This window comes from Rattus norvegicus, chromosome 19 (genome assembly GCF_021556685.1).
Source record: "Rattus norvegicus strain SHRSP/BbbUtx chromosome 19, alternate assembly SHRSP_T2T, whole genome shotgun sequence".
Taxonomy (NCBI): domain Eukaryota; kingdom Metazoa; phylum Chordata; class Mammalia; order Rodentia; family Muridae; genus Rattus; species Rattus norvegicus.
In genome coordinates this window covers 48,038,427-48,062,297 of record NC_141552.1, presented here as the reverse complement: position 1 = coordinate 48,062,297, position 23,871 = coordinate 48,038,427, and the positions used below count along the sequence as shown (strand labels likewise).

General features: G+C 39.6%; 1 protein-coding gene and 1 pseudogene across 1 annotated transcript; one reads left to right on the top strand and one right to left on the bottom strand.

Moving 5' to 3' along the window:
- Positions 1-2,858: 2,858 nt before the first annotated feature.
- Slc25a36l1 (solute carrier family 25 (pyrimidine nucleotide carrier), member 36-like 1) lies at positions 2,859-4,414 on the top strand. Its single transcript, XM_087595359.1, has 2 exons — positions 2,859-3,380; positions 3,541-4,414. The coding sequence occupies exons 1-2, from the start codon at positions 2,981-2,983 to the stop codon at positions 4,089-4,091; spliced, it is 951 nt and encodes a 316-aa protein (XP_087451485.1). The 5' UTR covers positions 2,859-2,980; the 3' UTR covers positions 4,092-4,414.
- An 18,716-nt stretch (positions 4,415-23,130) lies between these two features.
- Rasd2-ps1 (RASD family, member 2, pseudogene 1) lies at positions 23,131-23,760 on the bottom strand (annotated as a pseudogene).
- Positions 23,761-23,871: the final 111 nt, after the last annotated feature.

The window sequence follows — 23,871 nt, the reverse complement described above, 5'->3', positions numbered from 1 at the left end:
CTCAAATGTCCAGACTAACAGTAAATTTTCCCACTTCAAACCAAGCAAGTCACCCCTCACAGGTGTACTCTCCATTTCTGGATTCTAGATGTAGTTAAGTTGAGAGCAAGAGCAGCCATCAGGGTTGCCTCTGCTGTTTCTGTTCCCTTTCTAGCCTCCTGGAAAGGCATAGCATGGATTCTAGAGATCATCTGGGATACCAGAAACCCTGTCCCCTCATCTGGGCAGGAAGCTGTAACAGGAGAAGCCAGACTGTGAGAAGGTCACAGTCGAGATGTCACATGAGAAATAGGGCAAATGCAGGAGCTCTGAGTATGACATGTATACTCAAGAGTCCCTTGACCTTTGAAGACTCAGTTTTCTGAGTCTGCTTCCAAGGGTCCCTGATTCCTATCATGATCTTAGGGTATACATGGACCCCTCCCTGTTAGGTTACATTTCTTTCATCAAAAACACACTGCAATTCTGGTACTTTGAAGTCCACAGCCCCTATTCATTTCGCCAATATGATATGCGCCCTCTACTGGCCAAGATCAGCTTCACAGTCATTTATTCACTTAATTTTTTTTTCAAATATTTTTTAAGATTTATTTATTTTATCTATATGAGTACACTGTTGCTGTGTTCAGACACACCAGAAGAGGGCATTAGATCCAATTAACATATGGTTGCGAGCCACCATGTGGTTGCTGGGATTTGATCTCAGCACCTATAGAAAAGAGATCAGCTCTCTTAAGTGCTGAGTCATTTCTCCAGCCCTCACTAAATATTTTTAATGTTTGCATTTATTTATTTATGTATTGTGCTCATGTACATATTTGAAGGTGCTCACATGCCATGGCTCACACACGGAGATGGAAGGAGAATTTGTGTAAATTCATATTCTCATACTGTGGGGATCGCAAAGTGACACTTGGGTCATCAGGATTGGAGGAACGTTTTCTTACCACATCCTAACCAATCTCATTCTTAACCATATGGCCAGTATTTAACTGGGTCTTAATAGCTCCCATATTGGGTTCAATCTATGACAAAGCTGAGATACAAATGTATAAAAAGATGTTTCAGAATTACAAAGAACCCTGGCAGGATAAATTAAAGAATGCAGGATCAGGAGCCCCTACTGACTGACTCTCTGGAGGAACTTTAGTGGGGATCAGTGTCAAGTAGCCTTTACTGCACGTGAGAATTGTCCTTGGCTCCAAATTATGATTACCATTCTATTATCCAATTAATAACAATCCAGAACCTACAGTGTGGCACTACAGAATTTCTTCCTTGTGTCTTTCTGGCTGCTTCTCTGGCATAACATAGCACTGTTTTTTTCTGCCTCTAATATTACAACAGGGCTCCTTTGATTCAATTTCACCCCTCCAATGCACTCTTGCCTTTCCTGGTAGTGTTCTCTCTACACCATGTTCCCTGACCAAAGAATTGCTAGACCATGAGGGGTGAGAAATTCCCAGTTCATCCAATCTTGGGATGGAGAAACCAGATCCCAATGGGTGTTGGGCATCCCTGTGCTTCTTAATCTCAGACATTTCTGTAGCTCAGCTTGGGAAGTCTCTGCATGTGCTCTGCTACTCTCTGTAGGTTCTGACAAAGACAGACACTACCTCAGAGTGAAAGGCTGGAAAACAACTTTCCAAGCAAATGGTCGGAAGAAGCTGGAGTAGCCAATCTAATATCAAATAAAATCAATTTTCAACTAAAATTCATCAAAAAAGATAAGGAAGGACACTTCATATTCATGAAAGGAAAAATCCACCAAGATGAACTCTCAATCCTAAATATCTATGCCCCAAATACAAGGGCACCTACATACGTAAAAGAAACCTTACTAAAGCTCAAAACACACATTGCACCTCACACAATAATAGTAGGAGATTTCAACACCCCACTCTCATCAATGGACAGATCATGGAAACAGAAATTAAACAGAGACGTAGACAGACTAAGAGAAGTCATGAGCCAAATGGACTTAACGGATATTTATAGAACATTCTATCCTAAAGCAAAAGGATATACCTTCTTCTCAGCTCCTCATGGTACTTTCTCCAAAATTGACCATATAATTGGTCAAAAAACGGGCCTCAACAGGTACAGAAAGATAGAAATAATCCCATGCGTGCTATCAGACCACCACGGCCTAAAACTGGTCTTCAATAACAATAAGGGAAGAATGCCCACATATACGTGGAAATTGAACAATGCTCTACTCAATGATAACCTGGTCAAGGAAGAAATAAAGAAAGAAATTAAAGACTTTTTAGAATTTAATGAAAATGAAGGTACAACATACCCAAACTTATGGGACACAATGAAAGCTGTGCTAAGAGGAAAACTCATAGCGCTGAGTGCCTGCAGAAACAGGAAAGAGCATATGTCAGCAGCTTGAAAGCACCCCTAAAAGCTCTAGAACAAAAAGAAGCAAATACACCCAGGAGGAGTAGAAGGCAGGAAATAATCAAACTCAGAGCTGAAATCAACCAAGTAGAAACAAAAAGGACCATAGAAAGAATCAACAGAACCAAAAGTTGGTTCTTTGAGAAAATCAACAAGATAGATAAACCCTTAGCCAGACTAAGGAGAGGACACAGAGAGTGTGTCCAAATTAACAAAATCAGAAATGAAAAGGGAGACATAACTACAGATTCAGAGGAAATTCAAAAAATCATCAGATCTTACTATTAAAAGCTATATTCAACAAAACTTGAAAATCTGCAGGAAATGGACAATTTCCTAGACAGATACCAGGTACTGGTTAAATCAGGAACAGATAAACCAGTTAAACAACCCCATAACTCCTAAGGAAATAGAAGCAGTCATTAAAGGTCTCCCAACCAACCCAGCGGGGTGGGTTTGCGGGTGGCCATCCGCCGCGGCGGCTCCGCTCACTCCCCGACGTCCCTCTTCTTGGCCCTCGCCGCTGGCCGTGGAGGCCTGCTGGGTCCGCGTCCCGCCTCTGCTCCCTGAGGACATGCAGAAGAGAGAAATGAGCCAGAGGGACACGCTGGTGCATCTGTTTGCCGGGGGATGTGGTGGTACAGTGGGAGCTATTCTGACATGTCCACTGGAAGTTGTCAAAACACGACTGCAGTCATCTTCTGTGACACTATATATTTCTGAAGTTCAGCTGAACACCATGGCTGAAGCCAGTGTCAACCGAGTAGTGTCCCCTGGACCTCTTCATTGTCTAAAGGTTATCCTGGAAAAAGAGGGCCCTCGCTCATTATTTAGAGGATTAGGCCCCAATTTGGTGGGAGTGGCTCCCTCCAGAGCAATATACTTTGCTGCCTATTCAAACTGCAAGGAAAAGTTGAACGGTGTTTTTGATCCTGACTCTACCCAAGTACACATGATTTCAGCTGCAATGGCAGATTCTCCCTTGACAAGGTTAGCATTTTTTCTTTAAGACAAAATTGATCATCTTTTAGGCATTTACTGTACATTTCTCCCGAGAAAAGAGTGAGATCGTGTCATCTCATGCTCCCCATCCGCAGGTCACTTCCTGTAGAAATATGGACTAACTTAAACCTCGTTTTACTGCGATCACTGCAACAAACCCCATTTGGCTTATAAAGACTCGGCTGCAGCTTGATGCAAGGAATCGTGGGGAGAAACGAATGGGTGCTTTTGAATGTGTTCGTAAAGTATATCAGACAGATGGACTGAGAGGATTTTATAGGGGCATGTCTGCCTCATATGCTGGCATATCAGAGACAGTTATCCATTTTGTTATTTATGAAAGTATAAAGCAAAAGCTACTGGAGTGTAAGACTGCTTCTATGATGGAGACTGATGAGGAGTCTGTGAAGGAAGCATCGGATTTTGTGAGAATGATGCTAGCTGCTGCCACATCAAAAACCTGTGCCACAACCATCGCATATCCACACGAAGTTGTAAGAACAAGACTACGTGAAGAAGGGACAAAATACAGATCTTTTTTTCAGACACTGTCTTTGATTGTTCAAGAAGAAGGCTATGGGTCTCTTTACCGTGGCCTAACAACTCATCTGGTGAGACAGATTCCAAACACAGCCATTATGATGGCCACCTACGAACTGGTGGTCTACCTACTCAATGGATAGCAGCAGGGGCTGCCGTGCTGCAGAGCAGGAAAACCAAACGATCACAGTGGACCATGGAATATTGAAGCCAGCATGGTGGTCAGAAGACAGTAGTGGGGAAACATGTAACTACTGTGGCTGAGTGGAAGTTTGGTTTTAGGAAGTAAGGTACTACCACACCACATTGATCTTTCAGTGAGGACACCCTGGGCTGCCTCTTAGAGAATGCTTTGAAAAGCATTCCTATCTCAAAATTGCCATTTTCTCTACTATTCACCAGCTCCAGATTTGTTTTACTGGTTTATGACAGTCAGAATATAGTGTTAATTCCATGAGCATTTTTGGTTGTTTAGACAAAATCATTCCTCAGTATATACTGTACTGTAATTTTCCAAAAATGACAGTGACAATTACAGATGACTAACCGGACTTCTCCTGCAGTACTGTAAAAGAACAAGTAGATCTCGATATCCCAGTTCCCTAGAAGGGCCTGCCTGTTACAGTGTTTTAAGTTATTTGACACCAGTAATCACTGTGTTTTGACAACCAGTGAAATAGTGTCTAAATACTTCACATTTTCAACATTAAAATGTTTTGGTCACAGATAAAAGGTATTCATCATAATGTGGACTTTAACACATCAGATACACGGAGTTAATGGTTTTGGACTGTAAAATAAGCTATTGGATACTGACTGACTCAGTGACGTAGAGCACATCCTCATACCTTCTCCAATTATGTGATGCAGGAATGGGTGCAATTTTGATTCATAATGTGATTATCACAGTCTCATACCTACATACTATTTACTCTAAATATAGAAAACTAATGACTTGAATTTTTTCTGCTTACTTTCACATTAAGAATTTCGTCCTTTGACACTGTGGTTAGGACAAAACGACAACCAACAGATTGGGAAAAGATCTTTACCAATCCTATAACAGATAGAGGCCTTATATCCAAAATATACAAAGAACTCAAGAAGTTAGACCGCAGGGAAACAAATAACCCTATTAAAAAATGGGGTTCAGAGCTGAACAAAGAATTCACAGCTGAGGAATGCCAAATGGCTGAGAAACACCTAAAGAAATGTTCAACATCTTTAGTCATAAGGGAAATGCAAATCAAAACAACCCTGAGATTTCACCTCACACCAGTGAGAATGGCTAAGATCAAAAACTCAGGTGACAGCAGATGCTGGCGAGGATGTGGAGAAAGAGGAACACTCCTCCATTGTTGGTGGGATTGCAGACTGGTAAAACCATTCTGGAAATCAGTCTGGAGGTTCCTCAGAAAATTGGACATTGAACTGCCTGAGGATCCAGCCATACCTCTCTTGGGCATATACCCAAAAGATGCCTCAACATATAAAAGAGACACGTGCTCCACTATGTTCATCGCAGCCTTATTTATAATAGCCAGAAACTGGAAAGAACCCAGATGCCCTTCAACAGAGGAATGGATACAGAAAATGTGGTACATCTACACAATGGAATATTACTGAGCTATCAAAAACAACGAGTTTATGAAATTCGTAGGCAAATGGTTGGAACTGGAAAATATCATCCTGAGTGAGCTAACCCACTCACAGAAAGACATACATGGTATGCACTCATTGATAAGTGGCTATTAGCCCAAATGCTTGAATTACCCTAGATCCCTAGAACAAAGGAAACTCAAGACGGATGATCAAAATGTGAATGCTTCACTCCTTCTTTAAATGAGGAAAAAGAATACCCTTGGCAGGGAAGGGAGAGGCAAAGATTAAAACAGAGACTGAAGGAACACCCATTCAGAGCCTGCCCCACAGGTGGCCCATACATATACAGCCACCCAATTAGACAAGATGGATGAAGCAAAGAAGTGCAGACCGACAGGAGCCGGATGTAGATCGCTCCTGAGAGACACAGCCAGAATACAGCAAATACAGAGGCGAATGCCAGCAGCAAACCACTGAACTGAGAATAGGTCCCCCGTTGAAGGAATCAGAGAAAGAACTGGAAGAGCTTGAAGGTGCTCGAGACCCCAAAAGTACAACAATGTCAAGCAACCAGAGCTTCCAGGGACTAAGCCACTACCTAAAGACTATACATGGACTGACCCTGGACTCTGTCCCCATAGGTAGCAATGAATATCCTAGTAAGAGCACCAGTGGAAGGGGAAGCCCTGGGTCCTGCTAAGACTGAACCCCCAGTGAACTAGACTATGCGGGGAGGGTGGCAATGGGGGGAGGTTTGGGAGGGGAACACCCACAAGGAAGGGGAGGGGGGAGGGTGATGTCTGTCCGGAAACCGGGAAAGGGAATAACACTTGAAATGTATATAAGAAATACTCAAGATAATAAATAAAATAAAATAAAATAAAATAAAAAAAAGAAAAAAAAAAAGAATTTCGTCCTTTGAATTGTTTCCACATCTGTATAGGTTATTCTTGGTTGGTAGAGGAAATGGTAATTTTCAATTTTGCCCTTTACAGGCTCCTTGAAGTGCTACTAATATTTAGGAACATATAAATCTTACAAAAAGACACCCTCAGCCATCAGATACAACGAATCTTAGTTGGCAGAGAGCCTATAGGTGCGTGTGCTGCACTGGGCAAGCGCTCTGCCCGAGCTCCCTAACTGCTCTCTCAGAGCCAGGTTAGTTTTAGTTCCTTGTAAACAAGATAGTTTTTAAATGTTACTATTGAGTCAGCAACATCTTTGAATACTTTAATATACATGTGGCCATTATAAAGGTGTTTGCTGCAATACTGTAGATTTTCCTATGGATGTTGCTATACTGGTATATAGAACTTCTACAATTAAACTCTACTGTGGTACTCATCAGTGTACCTTACTTAACTTTACATTTTGTGCAATGGCTTTCTCTTCAGAATGACTTTGGAAATGCACTTTATGGCCTTTTGAAAGGGTAAGAATAGAATTCATATTACTTTAACATTGCTATGTATTAGGCAGAAGAAGTGTTCATATTTTTCTGGACTTTAGGTATGTTTTGGAGATCTTACAGTATTGTACATGTGCTGTGTGACACCACAGTATTATGGAAAAGCCGCATGCCACTGAGCGCTTTCTCTGCTGTCACCAATGAAGTTTAATTCCCTCTTAAATGTCTCACCTTGACTTCCTTGTAATCAGTAACTGGATGTTTTTGAGGTGCTCAATTGGAATTAAGAATATTCCAATCTATTTGGAGACCAAAGGCAGGTATGCATCGTTACCTTTGGAATTATTGCAGCTTTGATATCTGTTACATGGAACATACCAAAAGATTAATCCCTACCTGGGGGTTTAGCTTAAATCTGTAGAGAAGGTCTCAGGCTATAGTGTTTCCTCTTCAGGTGCCATTGATACTGCCTAATGCAGTGCCATTTGCTCTGTGAAGATTCATAACACTCTATTGTGTTGAATGTAGGACATGTTCTCTGGGTCACACAGATCTCAGATGATGAAGAGTGAAGTGAAAACCAGCAGCCAAGGGACAGCTTATGTCGTCGTCACAGTAAATCCATGATAAGTGTCCTTCAGGGATGAGCATGTCTTAGGCTGGTTTTGGCAAGTAAAACCTACATTAATGTCTAGTGCATTGCACTCAGCTTTTGCAGTTAGCCTGTGACCTGCAGGAAGGGGGTTTTAGAGGCTCAAGTGTTTACTTGAAAAGCAACCGCTGGCAGGGAGCAGTGAGGCCGGCCTTGTGTTTTCCCTGAGCATTGGTCTACCATGGCTTACTGTATGACAGACAATCCAGAACAGAAAGTCATTTATGTGTCACACAATTTGTCTATGAAGTATTTCTTTGAAGATTTTAATTGTAATTTTTTTTTAAAAAATACATACTCAGAGCATTGTTTTTTTTTTTTTAAAAAAACTTGTTTTAATCATATAATCTTTTTTTAAATGTAAAGAGCTCGGGTGGACCTTGCTGTATACTTTTGTTGCAGTCTTTCTTCTCAGAAAATTGAACTTCCTCAGCCGGGCTGGAGTAGTAGCTTCTAGAAGCAGCCCTCACAGCAGCAGACTGCTGTGCTCAAGTGCTTGAACTCGGACACCACTCCAGCTGGGGAATCGCAAGCTTTAGTAGGTACCATACAGTGCTTTTAAGTTACCAGGGAGCGGCCTCCCCGAGACCTCTGTCCTGGCATTGGTTTGCCTTTTTCTTCAAATTTTGTTTTGTTTTTGTGGTGATAGGGGCTCTTGTTACCTAAGAAGACCTTGTCTCCTGGTTCTCTGCCTTTGCCTCCTAAGTGCTGGTGTTACAGGCCTGCCCCTCCATGCTCACAAACTCTGTTCCGGCTCTCACTGTACAACTATGTAGAACCAACTTGATTGATTAAAGCGGTTCAAGCAGGCTTGTAATTCTGATACCATGACAGCACTGTTAGGTCACACAACACAGCCTGGCCTTTTTGTCACATAAACCTGGATGTCTCCTTGCAGTAGCCTTGTTAGGATAAGCACATCTGTGGTGTTCAGAAGAATAACTGTTCATTTACTAAAGTCTAAAAATTTTTGGCTTTTAAAAATCACCGTGAAATAATGATTTCATTTGAAGGATGTAAGTGGTAGAAATTGGTCTCCCCCTATCTCTGAGGACTTTCTTCCTACTTCTCAGTTCACAGGCTCTCCTGTCCAAACTGCCCTTACAGTAGGGACCCCTGAGGGCTGATACACAGCCCGTGATCCTCCTTTACCATGACTTTCAACATTCCTAAGATCCATACGTCTGCGTAAATAGGACAGAATCTTACCATATGAAATAAAGAGTGCTTTCTGCCCCTCACATATCTTCTCCCCTATAACCTTGTTTCTCCATAATTATACCTGGATTCTTATGCTATCTATTTAGAAACTAAAGGACTAGTTGTGATGAGTCATGCAAAGCTCTCTGAATGTACCCCAGTGGATGTGAAGTACATTACACCAATGAGTCAGTCTAGGCAGCCTGAGAGCTAACGAGCTTTGCCGGGCCATGCGAGTGTTGCTCTTGTTGCACTTTTGTACATGGCTGCAAATTATGTGCATTTATGTTCTGTTTATGTTAACTAGCTGACTTGTACTTGAATTAAAATTTTAAAAAATTAAAATAAAAAAAAAAAGGTCTCCCAACCAAAAAGAGCCCAGGTCCAGACGGGTTTGGTGCAGAATTCTATCAGACCTGCATAGAAGACCTCATACCAATATTATCCAAACTATTCCACAAAATTGAAACAGATGGAGCACTACCGAATTCCTTCTATGAAGCCACAATTACTCTTATACCTAAACCACACAAAGACCCAACAAAGAAAGAGAACTTCAGACCAATTTCCCTTATGAATATCGACGCAAAAATACTCAATAAAATTTGTGAAAATTGCGGCCTATTGGGAACTAACCGAATTCACCAAGTTACTTAGATTTGGTTCGAGAAATTTTGATAAATCTTTAAAAGTACACATATTACTATAGCCTGCTAATGGGAACTACCTGAATTAACAAAGAAACTGTGTTTCATTTCATTAAAATTTTGCTGTATCTTGAATTCACCATGATACTTAGATACGATTTGTGGACTTTTCGGGATATAGAAAAATTTTCACGAATGGAATCAAAATTTCTAGGTGTATTCAGTGAGTTTCCAATGGGACAAGCTTGTATAAGTGTACTCTTCAAGATATAGCATCATTTTAATGAACGTAATGTAAGTATCATGGTGATTTCACTAGGTTCTCAATAGGATTCGCATTTAATAAGGGTACTATTCAAGATACAGCAAAATTTTAACGAACTGAAACACAGTTTCTTTGTTAATTCAGGTAGTTCCCAATAGCAGGCTCTAGTAATATGTGTAGTTTTAAAGATTTATCAAATTTCGCCAGCCGAATCTAAGTAACTTGGTGAATTACGTTAGTTCCCAATAGGCCGCAATAGTAATAAGTAGACTTTTCGGGATATAGAAAAAATTTCACGAATGGAATCAAAATTTCTAGGTGAATATAGTGAGTTCCCAATGGGACATATTTGTATAAGTGTACTCTTCAAGATATAGCAAAATTTTCACGAATCGAATCTAAGTATCACGGTGAATCACTTGTTGCCCAATAGGATTCGCATGTAATAAGGGTACTATTCAAGATACAGCAAAATTTTAATGAACTGAAACACAGTTTCTTTGTTAATTCAGGTAGTTCCCATTAGCAGGCTCTAGTAATATGTATACTGTTAAAGATTTATCAAAATTTCGCGAGCCGAATCTAAGTAACGTGGTGAATTGAGTTAGTTCCCAATAGGCCGCAATAGTAATAAGTGGACTTTTCGGGATATAGAAAAATTTTCCCTAGTAAGAGCACCAGTGGAAGGGGAAGCCCTGGGTCCTGCTAAGACTGAACCCCAGTGAACTAGACTGTTGGGGGGAGGGCGGCAATGTGGGGAGGGTTGGGAGGGGAACACGCAGAAGGAAGAGGAGTGGGGAGGGGGATGTTTGCCCGGAAACCGGGAAAGGGAATAACACTAGAAATGTTTATAAGAAATACTCAAGTTAATAAAAAAAAAAGAGTCAAAAATTTTTTTTCACGATTGGAATCAAAATTTCTAGGTGAATATAGTGAGTTCCCAATGGGACATGCTTGTATAAGTGTACTTTTCAAGATATAGCATCATTTTAACGAACAAAATCTAAGTATCATGGTGAATTCAGTAGGTTCCCAATAGGATTCTTATGGAATAATGATACTATTCAAGATACAGCAAAATTTTAACGAACTGAAACACAGTTTCTTTGTTAATTCAGGTAGTTCCCAATAGCAGGCTCTAGTAATATGTGTACTTTTAAAGATTTATCAAAATTTCGCGAGCCAATTCTAAGTAACTTGGTGAATTACGATAGTTCCCAATAGGCCGCAATAGTAATAAGTGGATTTTTCGGGATATAGAAAAATTTTCACGAATGGAATCAAAATTTCTAGGTGAATTCAGTGAGTTCCCAATGGGACATGCTTGTATAAGTGTACTCTTCAAGATATAGCAACATTTTCACGAATCGAATCCAAGTATCATGGTGAATTCAGTAGGTTCCCAATAGGATTCACATTTAATAAGGGTACTATTCAAGATACAGCAAATTTTAATGAACTGAAACACAGTTTCTTTGTTAATTCAGGTAGTTCCCATTAGCAGGCTCTAGTAATATGTGTACTTTTAAAGATATCTCCAAATTTCGCGAGCCGAATTTAAGTAACTCGGTGAATTACATTAGTTCCCAATAGGCCGCAGTAGTAATAAGTGGACTTTTTGGGATATAGAAAAAATTTCATGAATGGGTCAAAATTTCGAGATGAATATAGTGAATTCTCATTGGGACATGCTTGTACAACTGTACTTTTCAAGATATAGCATCATTTTAACGAACGGAATCTAAGTATCATGGTGAATTCAGTAGGTTCCCAATAGGATTCGCATGTAATACAGGTACTATTCAAGATACAGCAAAATTTGAAGGAACTGAAACACAGTTTCTTTGTTAATTCAGGTAGTTCCCATTAGCAGGCTCTAGTAATATGTGTACTTTTAAAGATTTATGAAAATTTCGGGAGCCGAATCTAAGTAACTCGGTGAATTACGTTAGTTCCCAATAGGCCGAAATAGTAATAAGTGGACTTTTCGGGATATAGAAAAATTTTCACGAATGGAATCAAAATTTCTGGGTGAATAGAGTGAATTCCCAATGGGACATGCTTGTATAAGTGTACTCTTCAAGATATAGCAACATTTTCACGAATCGAATCTAAGTATCATGGTGAATCAGTTTTTTTCCCAATAGGATTAGCGTGTAATAAGGGTACTATTCAAGATAGAGCCAAAATTTAATGAACTGAAACACAGTTTCTTTGTTAATTCATGTAGTTCTCAATAGGAGGCTCTAGTAATATGTGTACTTTTAAAGATTTATCAAAATTTCGTGAGCCGAATCTAAGCAACTTCGTGGATTCAGTTAGTTCCCAATAGGCCGCAACAGTAAAAAGTGGACTTTTCGGTATAAAAAAAATTTTCACGAATGGAATCAAAATTTCTAGGTGAATATAGTGAGTTCCCAAAGGGAAATGCTTGTATAACTGTACTCTTCAAGATATAGCAACATTTTCACGAACGGAATCTAAGTATCATGGTGAATTCAGTAGGTTCCCAATAGGATTCGCATGTAATAAGGGTACTAATCAAGATACAGCAAAATTTTAACGAATTGAAACAGAGTTGCTTTGTTAATTCCGGTAGTTACCATTAGCAGGCTCTAGTAATATGTATACTTTTAAAGATTTATCAAAATTTCGCGAGCCGAATCTAAGTAATTTGGTGAATTATGTTAGTTCCCAATAGGCCGCAATAGTAATAAGTGGACTTTTCGGGATATAGAAAAATTTTCACGAATGGAATCAAAATTTCTAGGTGAATTCAGTGAGTTCCCAATGGGACATGCTTGTATAAGTGTACTCTTCAAGATATAGCAACATTTTCACGAATTGAATCCAAGTATCATGGTGAATTCAGTAGGTTCCAAGTAGGATTCGCATGTAATAAGGGTACTAATCAAGATACAGCAAAAATTTAAGGAACTGAAACACAGTTTCTTTGTTAATTCAGATAGTTTCCATTAGCAGGCTCTAGTAATATGTGTACTTTTAACGATTTATCAAAATTTCGCGAGCTGAATCTAAGTTACTCGGTGAATTACGTTAGTTCCCAATAGGCCGCAATAGTAATAAGTGGACTTTTCGGGATATAGAAAAATTTTCACGAATGAAATCAAAATTTCTAGGTGAATATAGTGAGTTCCCAATGGGACATGCTTGTGTAAGTGTACTTTTCAAGATATAGCATCATTTTGATGCTATCTGGTGCTGGATAGAGGAGCCTTATTTTTTATTATGGCAGCTTGCTATTTTTGTAATATGGTGATTTGGTTGAACACATTAAAGTACAGTAGTAACTGATCTCCCCCTCTTCCTGGATGAGTGAGGAGATGATTAAATGTTGATGTCAGCATCCATGAGCATATTCAGATGAGCTTCTGCTTCTGTTGAAAAGGATGCTGTGTTTGATTGTGGTCCGAAGCTTTGAAGCACTACTTGGCATCTCCTTCCTTGGAGGTCTCACTGTTTAAACATAATAGATTTGATAGCTTGTTGGTAAGGTGAGGTCCAGCTTGTCTCCACTAGGTCATCTTCATGTGAATCCGGTGGTTATACGGTTTTGTTCTAGGGATATTTCATTTTTTTAATAACGGTTTTAGCTGACATTCATGGAGAGAATGAATCCTTAGAAGTGTGCCACTAGTGAAAGGAAATCCTGTCTATAGTATGTTTCTTTACAAAGCTGTGTCACACCATCCTTTGGGCTCTCTGCTGGAAAAGTAGAATCAAGTCTCAAATAATGCCTTTTAAATTGTATCCTCTAGTATTATAGATGTAGGACAGTACTGTATCATACCTCTGTGGATGTAAAATAGCTTGTACCTGCTTTATGATACGTAGTAGTGACCGTGCTTTATCAGAGCTGTTTTTAATGATGTTGCTCAGAATGTTTTCTTTCCAGATGATGATTGAGAAGCTAATTAAAAAAAAATGGTGCCAGGTACCACAAGAGTAACAGAACTGTGCTGTTTTCTCGGGTTTTGTTTTTTTACTTTTTTTTTTTAATGGAGTGTGCTGGATGTCTCTACAGTTTTGTTCAGATGACTGCAGAACCTGGAAAAGCTGTTGCTGCTGTTGATGCATAACACACTGCTATTATTGGTCTTTTTATATAAATATAAATATATATATACAGATATATAATTTGAATTTTTTGAAACTTTACCTGTGCTGTCAACTTTCGAAAAAAGTATCCCCGTTTACTGTGTTGAGTTGGCACTGTACAGAAATTAACAGCCATATTGGTCTAGAAATGTTGAACTTAAGTTTTTTCCATTTGTACAGGGGTAACACACTGTATTAAATATGTAAGGTCTTATATACGTGGGTTTGATTACAAAAACTAATAAAGTATTCTCTAAATAAAAAAAAAAGAAGTTAAAAAAAAGATATAGCATCATTTTAACGAACGGAATGTAAGTATCATGGTGAATTCAGTAGGTTCCCAATAGGATTCGCATGTAATACAGGTACTATTCAAGATACAGCAAAATTTTAACGAACTGAAACACAGTTTCTTTGTTAATTCAGGTAGTTCCCATTAGCAGGCTCTAGTAATATGTGTACTTTTAAAGATTTATCAAAATTTCGCGAGCTGAATCTAAGTTACTCGGTGAATTACATTAGTTCCCAGTAGGCCGCAGTAGTAATAAGTGGACTTTTCGGGATATAGAAAAATTTTCACGAATGGAATCAGAATGTCTAGGTGTATTCAGTGAGTTCCCAATGGGACATGCTTGTATAAGTGTACTCTTCAAGATATAGCAACATTTTCACGAAAGGAATCTAAGTATCATGGTGAATTCAGGAGGTTCCCAATAGAATTCGCATGTAATAAGGGTACTAATCAAGATAGAGCAAAATTTTAAGGAATTGAAACACAGTTTCTTTGTTAATTCAGGTAGTTCCCATTAGCAGGCTCTAGTAATATGTGTACTTTTAAAGATTTATCAAAATTTCGGGAGCCGAATCTAAGTAACTTGGTGAATTGAGTTAGTTCCCAATAGGCCGCAATAGTAATAAGTGGACTTTTCAGGATATAGAAAAATTTTCACGAATGGAATCAAAAATTCTAGGTGAATTCAGTGAGTTCCCAATGGGACATGCTTGTATAAGTGTACTCTTCAAGATATAGCAACAGTTTCACGCATTGAACCTAAGTATCATGGTGAATTCAGTAGGTTCTCAATAGGATTCGCATTTAATAAGGGTACTATTCAAGATACAGAAAATTTTAACGAACTGAAACAGTTTCTTTGTTAATTCAGGTAGTTCCCATTAGCAGGCTCTAGTAATATGTGTACTTTTAAAGATTTATCAAAATTTCGCGAGCCGAATCTAAGTAACTTGTTGAATTACGTTAGTTCCCAATAGGCTGTAATAGTAATAAGTGGACTTTTCGGGATATAGAATTATTTTCACGAATGGAATCAAAATTTCTAGGTGAATATAGTGAGTTCCCAATGGGACATGCTTGTATAAGTGTACTTTTCAAGATATAGCATCATTTTAACGAACGGAATCTTTTAAGTATCATGGTGAATTCAGTAGGTTCCCAATAGGATTTGCATGGAATAAGGGTACTATTCAAGATACAGCAAAATTTGAAGGAACTGAAACACAGTTTCTTTGTTAATTCAGGTAGTTCCCATTAGCAGGCTCTAGTAATATGTGTACTTTTAAAGATTTATCAAAATTTCGCGAACCGAATCTAAGTAACTTGGTGAATTATGTTAGTTCCCAGTAGGCCGCAATAGTAATAAGTGGAGTTTTCGGGATATAGATAATTTTCAAGAATGGAATCAAAATTTCTAGGTGAATATAGTGAGGTCCCAATGGGACATGCTTGTATAAGTGTACTTTTCAAGATATAGCATCATTTTAACGAACGGAATCTAAGTATCATGGTGAATTCAGTAGGTTCCCAATAGGATTCGCATGTAATACGGGTACTATTCAAGATACAGCAAAATTTTACGAAGTGAAATACAGTTTCTTTGTGATTGCAGATAGTTCCCTTTAGCAGGCTCCAATATTAAGTGTACTTTTAAAGATTTATCAAGTTTTCACAAGCCGAATCTCAGTAACTTTGCAAAATCAGTTAGTTCCCAATAGTCCGCCATAGGAATAAGTGGACGTTTCGTGATATAGGAAAATTTTCACAAATTGAATGAAAATTTTTAGGCGAATTCACCTAGTTCCCAATAGGCCATGCTTGTATAAGTGTACTTTATAAGATATAGCATCATTTTCACGACCCGAATCTAAGTATCATGTTGAATTCAGTACAGTCTCATTGGATGCGCTTGTAATACAGTAATCTTCACGATACTGCAAAATTTTAACGAACTGAAACACAGTTTCTTTGTGAATTCAGGTAGTTCCCATTAGCAGGCTCCAGTAATAAGTGTACTTTTAAAGATTTATCAAATTTTCACGAGCCGAATCTCAGTAACTTGGCGTAATCAGTTAATTCCCAATAGTCCGCCAAAGGAATAGGGACGTTTCGTGATATAGAAAAAAAATTGCACTAATGGAATGAAAATTTCTATGCGAATTCAGTGAATTCCCAAGGACTTGCTTGTATAAGTGTACTTTTCAAGATATAGCATCATTTTCACAAACCGAATCTAAGTATCATGTTGAATTCAGTAAGTTCCTAATAGGATGCGCTTGTAATACAGGTACTCTTCACGATACTGAAAATTTTAACGAACTGAAACACAGTTTCTTTGTGAAAGCAGGTAGTTCCCATTAACAGGCTCCAGTAATAAGTGTACTTTTATAGATTTATCAAATTTTTACGAGTCGAATCTCAGTTTCTTGGCGAAATCAGTTAGTTCCCAATAGTCCGCCATAGGAATAAGTGGACTTTTCGGGATATTGAAAAATTTTCACAAATGGAATCAAAATTTCTAGGCGAATTCAGTTTGTTCCTAATAGGCCATGCTTGTATAAGTGTACTCTTTAAGATATAGCATCATTTTCACGAACCGAATCTTAGTATCATGTTGAATTCAGTACGATCCCAATAGGATGCGCTTGTAATAAGGGTAGTATTCAAGATACAGCAAAATTTTAACGAACTGAAACACAGTTTCTTTGTGAATGCAGGTAGTTCCCATTAGCAGGCTCCAGTAATAAGTGTCCTTTTATAGATTTATCAAATTTTCATGAGCCGAATCTCCGTTACTTGGCGAAATCAGTTAGTTCCCAGTAGTCCGCCATAGGAATAAGTGGACTTTTCGGGATATTAAAAAATTTTCACAAATGGAATCAAAATTTCTAGGCGAAATCAGTAAGTTCCCAATAGGCTATGCTTTTTAAGTGTACTTTTCAAGATATAGCAACATTTTCTCTAGTGGAATCTTAGTTTCTTCGCGAATTCAGTTACTTCTCAATAGGAGCCCTTGTAATAATGTTCTTTGAAAGATTTAGCAAAATTTTCACTAACAGAATCTCAATTACTTGGTGAATACAGTTCATTCTCAGGTGGACATGCTGTAATTAGTGTACATTTGAATATATAGCAACATTTTCACAAACAGAAACTCAGTTTCTCCGCAGATTATGTTAGTTCCCAATACTTTATTCTTGTAATAAGTGTACTTTTTAAGATTTAGCAACATTTTCACTAATGGTATCTGAGTATCTTGTGAAATCAGTTAGTTGCCAATAATACATGCTTGTTATAAGGGTACTTTTCAAGATATAGCAACATTTTCACGAACTGAATCTAAGTATCATGGTGAATTCAGTACGATCCCAATAGGATGCGCTTGTAATAAGGGTAGTATTCAAGATACAGCAAAATTTTAACGAATTGAAACACAATTTCTTTGTGAATTCAGGTAGTTCCCATTAGTAGGATCCAGTAATAAGTGTAATTTTCAAGATTTATCAAATTTTCACGAGCCAAATCTCAGTTACTTGGCGAATTCAGTTAGTTCACAATAGGCCGCAATAGTAATAAGTGGACGTTTCAGGATATAGAAAAAATCTCACAAATGGAATGAAAATTTCTAGGCGAATTCAGTTTGTTCCCAATAGGCCATGCTTGTATAAGTGTACTTTTTAAGAAATAGCATAATTTTCACGAACCAAATCTTACTATCATGTTGAATTCAGTATGGTCTCAATAGGATGCGCTTGTAATACAGGTACTCTTCACGATACAGCAAAATTTTAACGAACTGAAACACAGTTTCTTTGTAAATGCTGGTAGTTCGCATTAGCAGGATCTAGTAATAATTGTACTTTTAAAGATTTATCCAAATTTCATGAGCCGAATCTCAGTTACTTGGCGAAATCAGTTAGTTCCCAATAGTCCGCCATAGGAATAAGTGGACGTTTCATGATATAGAAAAAAATTTCACAAATGGAATAAAAATTTCTAGGCAAATTCATTGAGTTCCCAATAGGACATGCTTGTATAAGTGTACTTTTCAAGATATGGCAACATTTTCACTAGTGGAATCTTAGTTACTTTGCGAATTAAGTTACTTCTCAATAGGAGCCCTTGTAATAATGTTCTTTGAAAGATTTAGCAAAATTTTCTCTAACGGAATCTCAGTTACTTGGTGAATTCAGTTCATTCTCAGGTGGACATGCTGTAATTAGTGTACATTTGAATATATAGCAACATTTTCACGAACATAAACTCAGTTTCTCCGCAGATTCTGTCCGTTCCCAATACTACGTTCTTAGAATAAGTGTACATTTCAAGATTTAGCAATATTTTCACTAATGGGATCTCAGTATCTTCCGAATTCAGTGAGTTCCCAATAGGACATGCTTGTATAAGGGTACTTTTCAAGATATAGCAACATTTTCACGAACCGAACCTAAGTATCATTTTGAATTCAGTACGTTTCCAATAGGATGTGCTTGTAATAAGGGTACTATTCGAGATACAGCCAAATTTTAACGAAATGAAACACAGTTTCTTTATGAATTCAGGTAGTTCCCATTAGCAGGTTCCAGTAATAAGTGTACTTTTAAAGATTTATCATAATTTTCATGAGCTGAATATTAGTTACTTGGCGAATTCAGTTAGTTCCCAATACGCCGCAATAGTTATAAGTGGACTTTTCAGGATACAGTAAAATTTTCACAAATGGAATCAAAATTTCTGGGCGAATTAAGTGAGTTCACACTAGGACAATCTTGTATAAGTGTACTTTTCAAGATATAGAAATATTTTCACTAGTGGAATATTAGTTTCTTCACCAATTCAGTTACTTCTGAATAGGAGCCCTTGTAATAAGTGCACTTTGAAAGAGATAGCAAAATTTTTGTGAATGGAATCTCAGTTACTTGGTGAATTCAGTTCATTCTCAGTTGGACATGCTTGTAATTAGTGTACATTTGAATATATAGCAATATTTTCTGAACAGAAACTCAGTTTCTCCACAGATTCTGTTAATTCCCAATACTATGTTCTTGTAATAAGTGTACTTTTCAAGATTTAGCAATATTTTCACTAATGGGATCTCTGTATCTTCTGAAATCTGTTAGTTCACAATAGGATGTGCTTGTATAAGTGTACTTTTCAAGATTTAGCAACATTTTCACTAATGGGATCTCAGTATCTTCCGAATTCTGTGAGTTCACAATAGGACATGCTTGTATACGTGTAATTTTCAAGATATAGCAACACTGTCACTAGTGGAATCTTAGTTTCTTCGCGAAATCAGTTACTTCTCAAAAGGAGCCCTTGTAATGAGTGTACTTTGAAAGATTTAGTAAAATTTTCACGAACAGTATCACAGTTACTTTGTGTATTCATTTCATTCTCAGTTGGACACGCTTGTAATTAGTGTACATTTGAATATATATCAACATTTTCAAGAAGAGAAACTCAGTTTCTCCTCAGATTCTGTTAGTTCTCAAAACTACGATCTTGGAATAAGTGTACTTTTCCAGATTAGTTATATTTTCACTAATGGGATCTCAGTATCTTCCGAATTCAGTGAGTTCCCAATAGGACATATTTGTATAAATGTACTTTTCAAGATATAGCAACATTTTCATTAACCGAATCTAAGTATCATGGTGAATTCAGTAGGTTCCCAATATGATGCGCTTGTAATAAGGGTACTATTCAAGATACTGTGTTTCAGTACGTTAAAATCTTTCTGCACTTATACAAGCATGTCCTATTGGGAACTCATTGAATTCGCCTAGAAATTTTGATTCCATTTGTGAAAATTTTACTGTATCCCGAAAAGTCCACTTATTACTATTGTGGCCTATTGGGAACTAACTGAATTCGCCAAGTAACTGAGATTGAGTTCATGAAAATTTTGGTAAATCTTTAAAAGTACACTTATTCCTAGAGCCTGCTAATGGGAACTATCTGAATTCACAAAGAAACTCTGTTTCAGTTCATTAAAATTTTGCTGTATCTTGAATAGTACCCTTATTACAAACGCATTCTTTTGGGAACCTACTGAATTCACCATGATACTTAGATTTGGTTCGTGAAAATTTTGCTCTATCTTGAAAAGAATACAAAGTGTGTGCAACCACAAGCTTACAGAGAGAGAGAGAGAGAGAGAGAGAGAGAGAGAGAGAGAGAGAGAAGAGAAGAGAAGAGAAGAGGAGAGGAGAGAGAGGGAGACTTTAAGCCTTGAAATTGCCTGTCAGTTTGTACCCAAAGAGTAAGTAATCTATGTATATTTATTATGTACCTTCTAGATATCCCTGCTTCCAGTTGAGAACTCTAATCCTGTATCAAGGCTGGACCCCAGAATTTCCCAGACAAATCATGGTTCCAGTCAGGTATGCCTCTTGGACAAGCAGTTGAGCACTGTGCCAAGTTAGAACACATGGGTCACAAGGTGTACCATGGAAATGGACAAGAGGGTGTTTGAGATGGGTTAGCAGCAGTCATCTATCTTCCCCTCTGCTCAGCAGGGGGCACCCAGGCACATGAAGTACCACTTCTGGGGTCATTCCAGCTCCAGGATCCAGTGTCCCTGCCTCAGACATCCCTGCCTCCAGGTGCTGTCCCCAACTACATCCCATCCCTTCTCATTTTGAAAGACTCTTCTTGCCATTCAGAAAGCTGCCTGCCTGTTGACGGATGCTAACCTTGTTCCAAACTGGCCTTCTAGGTGACACTGCCCACCATCCCTATGGAGTGGCTGTCCTGTGTCTTGAAAGGTGAGAGCAGAATCTCTGCCTCCTCCCAGCAAAGATTTGGCATGATCCCATCTTTTCCATTATGTAGATACAGCAGACTCATGTTGCCAGGCTGGTCACTATATATGCCTTCTGCCACAGCTGTTAAGTAGTCAGGACAACAGACACATGCCACAATGCCTGGCTCCTCAGCCAGTCTTGATGATCAATGATCATTGCAGACACTGCTGCTAATAAGCACTCTAGGCACACACACACTAACAGGTCAGGCCCAATCTCCTTATTTGGGTTTCATCCTCCAAAGTTTCCACTGTTGTATATAAGGAGGCCTTGGCTCAGGGAGAGGCCCATCCCATGGAAATACAGGAAGTAAGCATCAAAGGCATAGCTGCTAACAAACCAACTTTAACTGATAGTGTACACAGAGGTCTAGACTTGACTGGATGGGGACAGGCCAAACACCTGCCTGGACAAGTACCTGGTATACTCTCAGGGTTGAAGCTGGGGTCACTGCAGGACAGAAGCAGGCGCTAAAGCAATTGTGCTGAGCAGCAGGTGTTGAGGTATGTATGGAGTCAGGGCTGGGCCTGGGTTTGGTGTGTAGAGATGAATCTGGTGTGCATTAAGGATGGGAATGCACAGCATCCACAGATAACCTCAGTGATTGCTCTGAGGGAGGGGTGTGTAACATGATCCAAATCCCTGCCACCTGGAGCTCCAGTGCAGGGCATGACATGTTGTGTATGGAAGGCCCATGGCTGACCCAGCCTGCAGTGAGTGACCTGGGCTTTGAGAGAATGCACTAGTAGATTCCTATGTTTTCTGATAACCATCAGCATCACTACTCTGTGTGCATGCATGGAGGTCAAAGAATGACTGACAAGTTACTTCTCTCCTTCCTCCACTTGGGACCCTAGGATCAAACTCAGGTTGAAAGCTTGGCAGTAGGTGTCTTTGCCCATGGAGCCATCTCAGTTGGCCAGCTGCAGTACTATTAAGACTAAAGCACAAATGTATTAAGAGGTGGTGAACAGGACCTTTGGTTTTCATGGTCATAGTCATCCCTCACCCCTACTTCTGTGTACATAGCCTGAACACTAGAAGTCCCACCATAAGTCTTCCTTCCAACATGTCCTGGACTCAGCTCTGGCTCTCAGCTGTTCCACTTCCTCTAACAGCTGTGTGTACAGAAGGGGCACCATGGGTGGGCAGAGGCTAGAGCTGGGGACATACGGGACCCCTTGCCTTCTGTTGCCTAGCACACAAGGGACCCAGTATCCAGTAGGTGCTCAGCAGATGTTTGAAGAACTACAGCAGAAGAAAGCTGCATCTTGTCAGAGCTCTGTCCTGAACTAGTTAGAAGAGGGGTTTAGAGTCACTTTCTCAAATTCCAGCCATCCTCTCCTGAGGGCAGGAGAGTCCTGCCGTGACTATGGCACTGTGAGCCCTCTGTAAGCTGATGAACAATGGGCAGCACCCAGCTGCACAGCCTGCCTGGGAGCAGGGAGGGAGACCCAAGCCAAAGCAATGGATTTGAATTGGGAAGCCCTGTCAAAGACAAGGCACTGGACTCTTACATACTTCATGTCTACTGGAAACAGAACAAGAAACACACTTCAAAACAAAGAGAAATGTCATATGGACGAGCCTGGGAATATTGCCAAGAGGCAGTGATCTAAGGGATACAGGCACATGTCTCTCTGTCTCTGCCTCTCTCTCTCTCTCTCTCTCTCTCTCTCTCTCTCTCTCTTTCTCTATCTATCTATCTGTTGGCTGAAGGTCATAGTGGCCAGGGGCTAAGTTGGAGGGCAGGGGATACACAGCTGGGCCAGAAAGCAGGAGCTGAAAACCCAGGAGGGTGGTTTCTCCAGAGGCATAGAGGCTAAGCTGGTCAGCACAGAGGGAGCAGAGGCCACCAGGGAACCTGGCTGGGACATCTGGCTAAGATATTCTTATCCTGTGGCTTGTACTGAGCATCTTGCTTTGATGCAGGATTCCTGGCCTTTTCCCATCCCTCCCACTCTAAGGACACTGGGAGATTGTCTTGGCACGAGTGCTGACATGCCCCCAGACATGCCTCTGTCCTCCCACAAAGGAACCACATTCATAGCTCACAGGTGGTGGCCAGGAATCAAGAGAATGGGCACAATATACACATCTAAGGCCCTCCTTGTTATGTAGGCAGTGGGAATCCTCAGTCACCTCCCTTAAAGTACTGCCCAAGTCCCATCCCCAAAGTTCTTGCCTCTCATTGAATGCTACACTTGTTCCTCTCTCAGGCCTGACCCTCCCTTATGATCTTGGCTTTGATATACTTGAGATCACTGTTGACACTGGGGCAGTGTGTTAAAGGTGAGACCATGCCATAGGCACCTGCGACCTTGGTGTGGTGCATGCAGAAGTGCCGGGGATGGAAGGCGTCACTGTACTGTAGAGAGATCTTATGGTGCAGTGCAGGGCTCATCTCATGGGGCAGCTTGGCCATGCTGAACAGCACATAGAACATCTCATTCACATTAGTGTTCTTCTTGGCTGACACCTTGAAGTAGGCATAGTTTTCATCACCAGATACCAGTAGCTCTGCCTCCATGAAAGGGACCTGGCAGCACAGCTCACTGTGGTTATTCTTGTTCTCACACATCACCATGGGCAGTTCTGCTGCCTCCTTGGTCTTATTCTTCAAATAGAACTTGACCTCCAGGATCTGTTTCTGGAGGTGCTTGACCTTGTTGAAGGACTCCCGGCTATCCAGGCTAAACACTAGGATGAAGGCATCTCCTGTGAAGAGGATGAAGCAAGTGAACAAGGCACACTCAACACAGGTCCCATCAGCTTCCAGGAAGCCTGCAAACTCTAACCTGAAGGCTCTTCCAGGCATCTGCTAACATTGTCCCTACTTCTCAAAAAATGGAGCCAAGGTTCAGGGGGTTTGTGAGTAGTGAGGCATACTATGATGGACTCATCTGCGGTCAGTCCCTGTCCTGTATTC

What these genes read in the sequence shown, in the direction of transcription:
- Slc25a36l1 (XM_087595359.1), top strand. Translation starts at nt 2,981, where the DNA reads ATGCAGAAGAGAGAAATGAGCCAGAGGGACACGCTGGTGCATCTGTTT. An exon ending in GATTTCAGCTGCAATGGCAG is followed by an intron (nt 3,381 to 3,540) that starts ATTCTCCCTTGA and finishes AACTTAAACCTC; the next exon opens with GTTTTACTGCGATCACTGCA.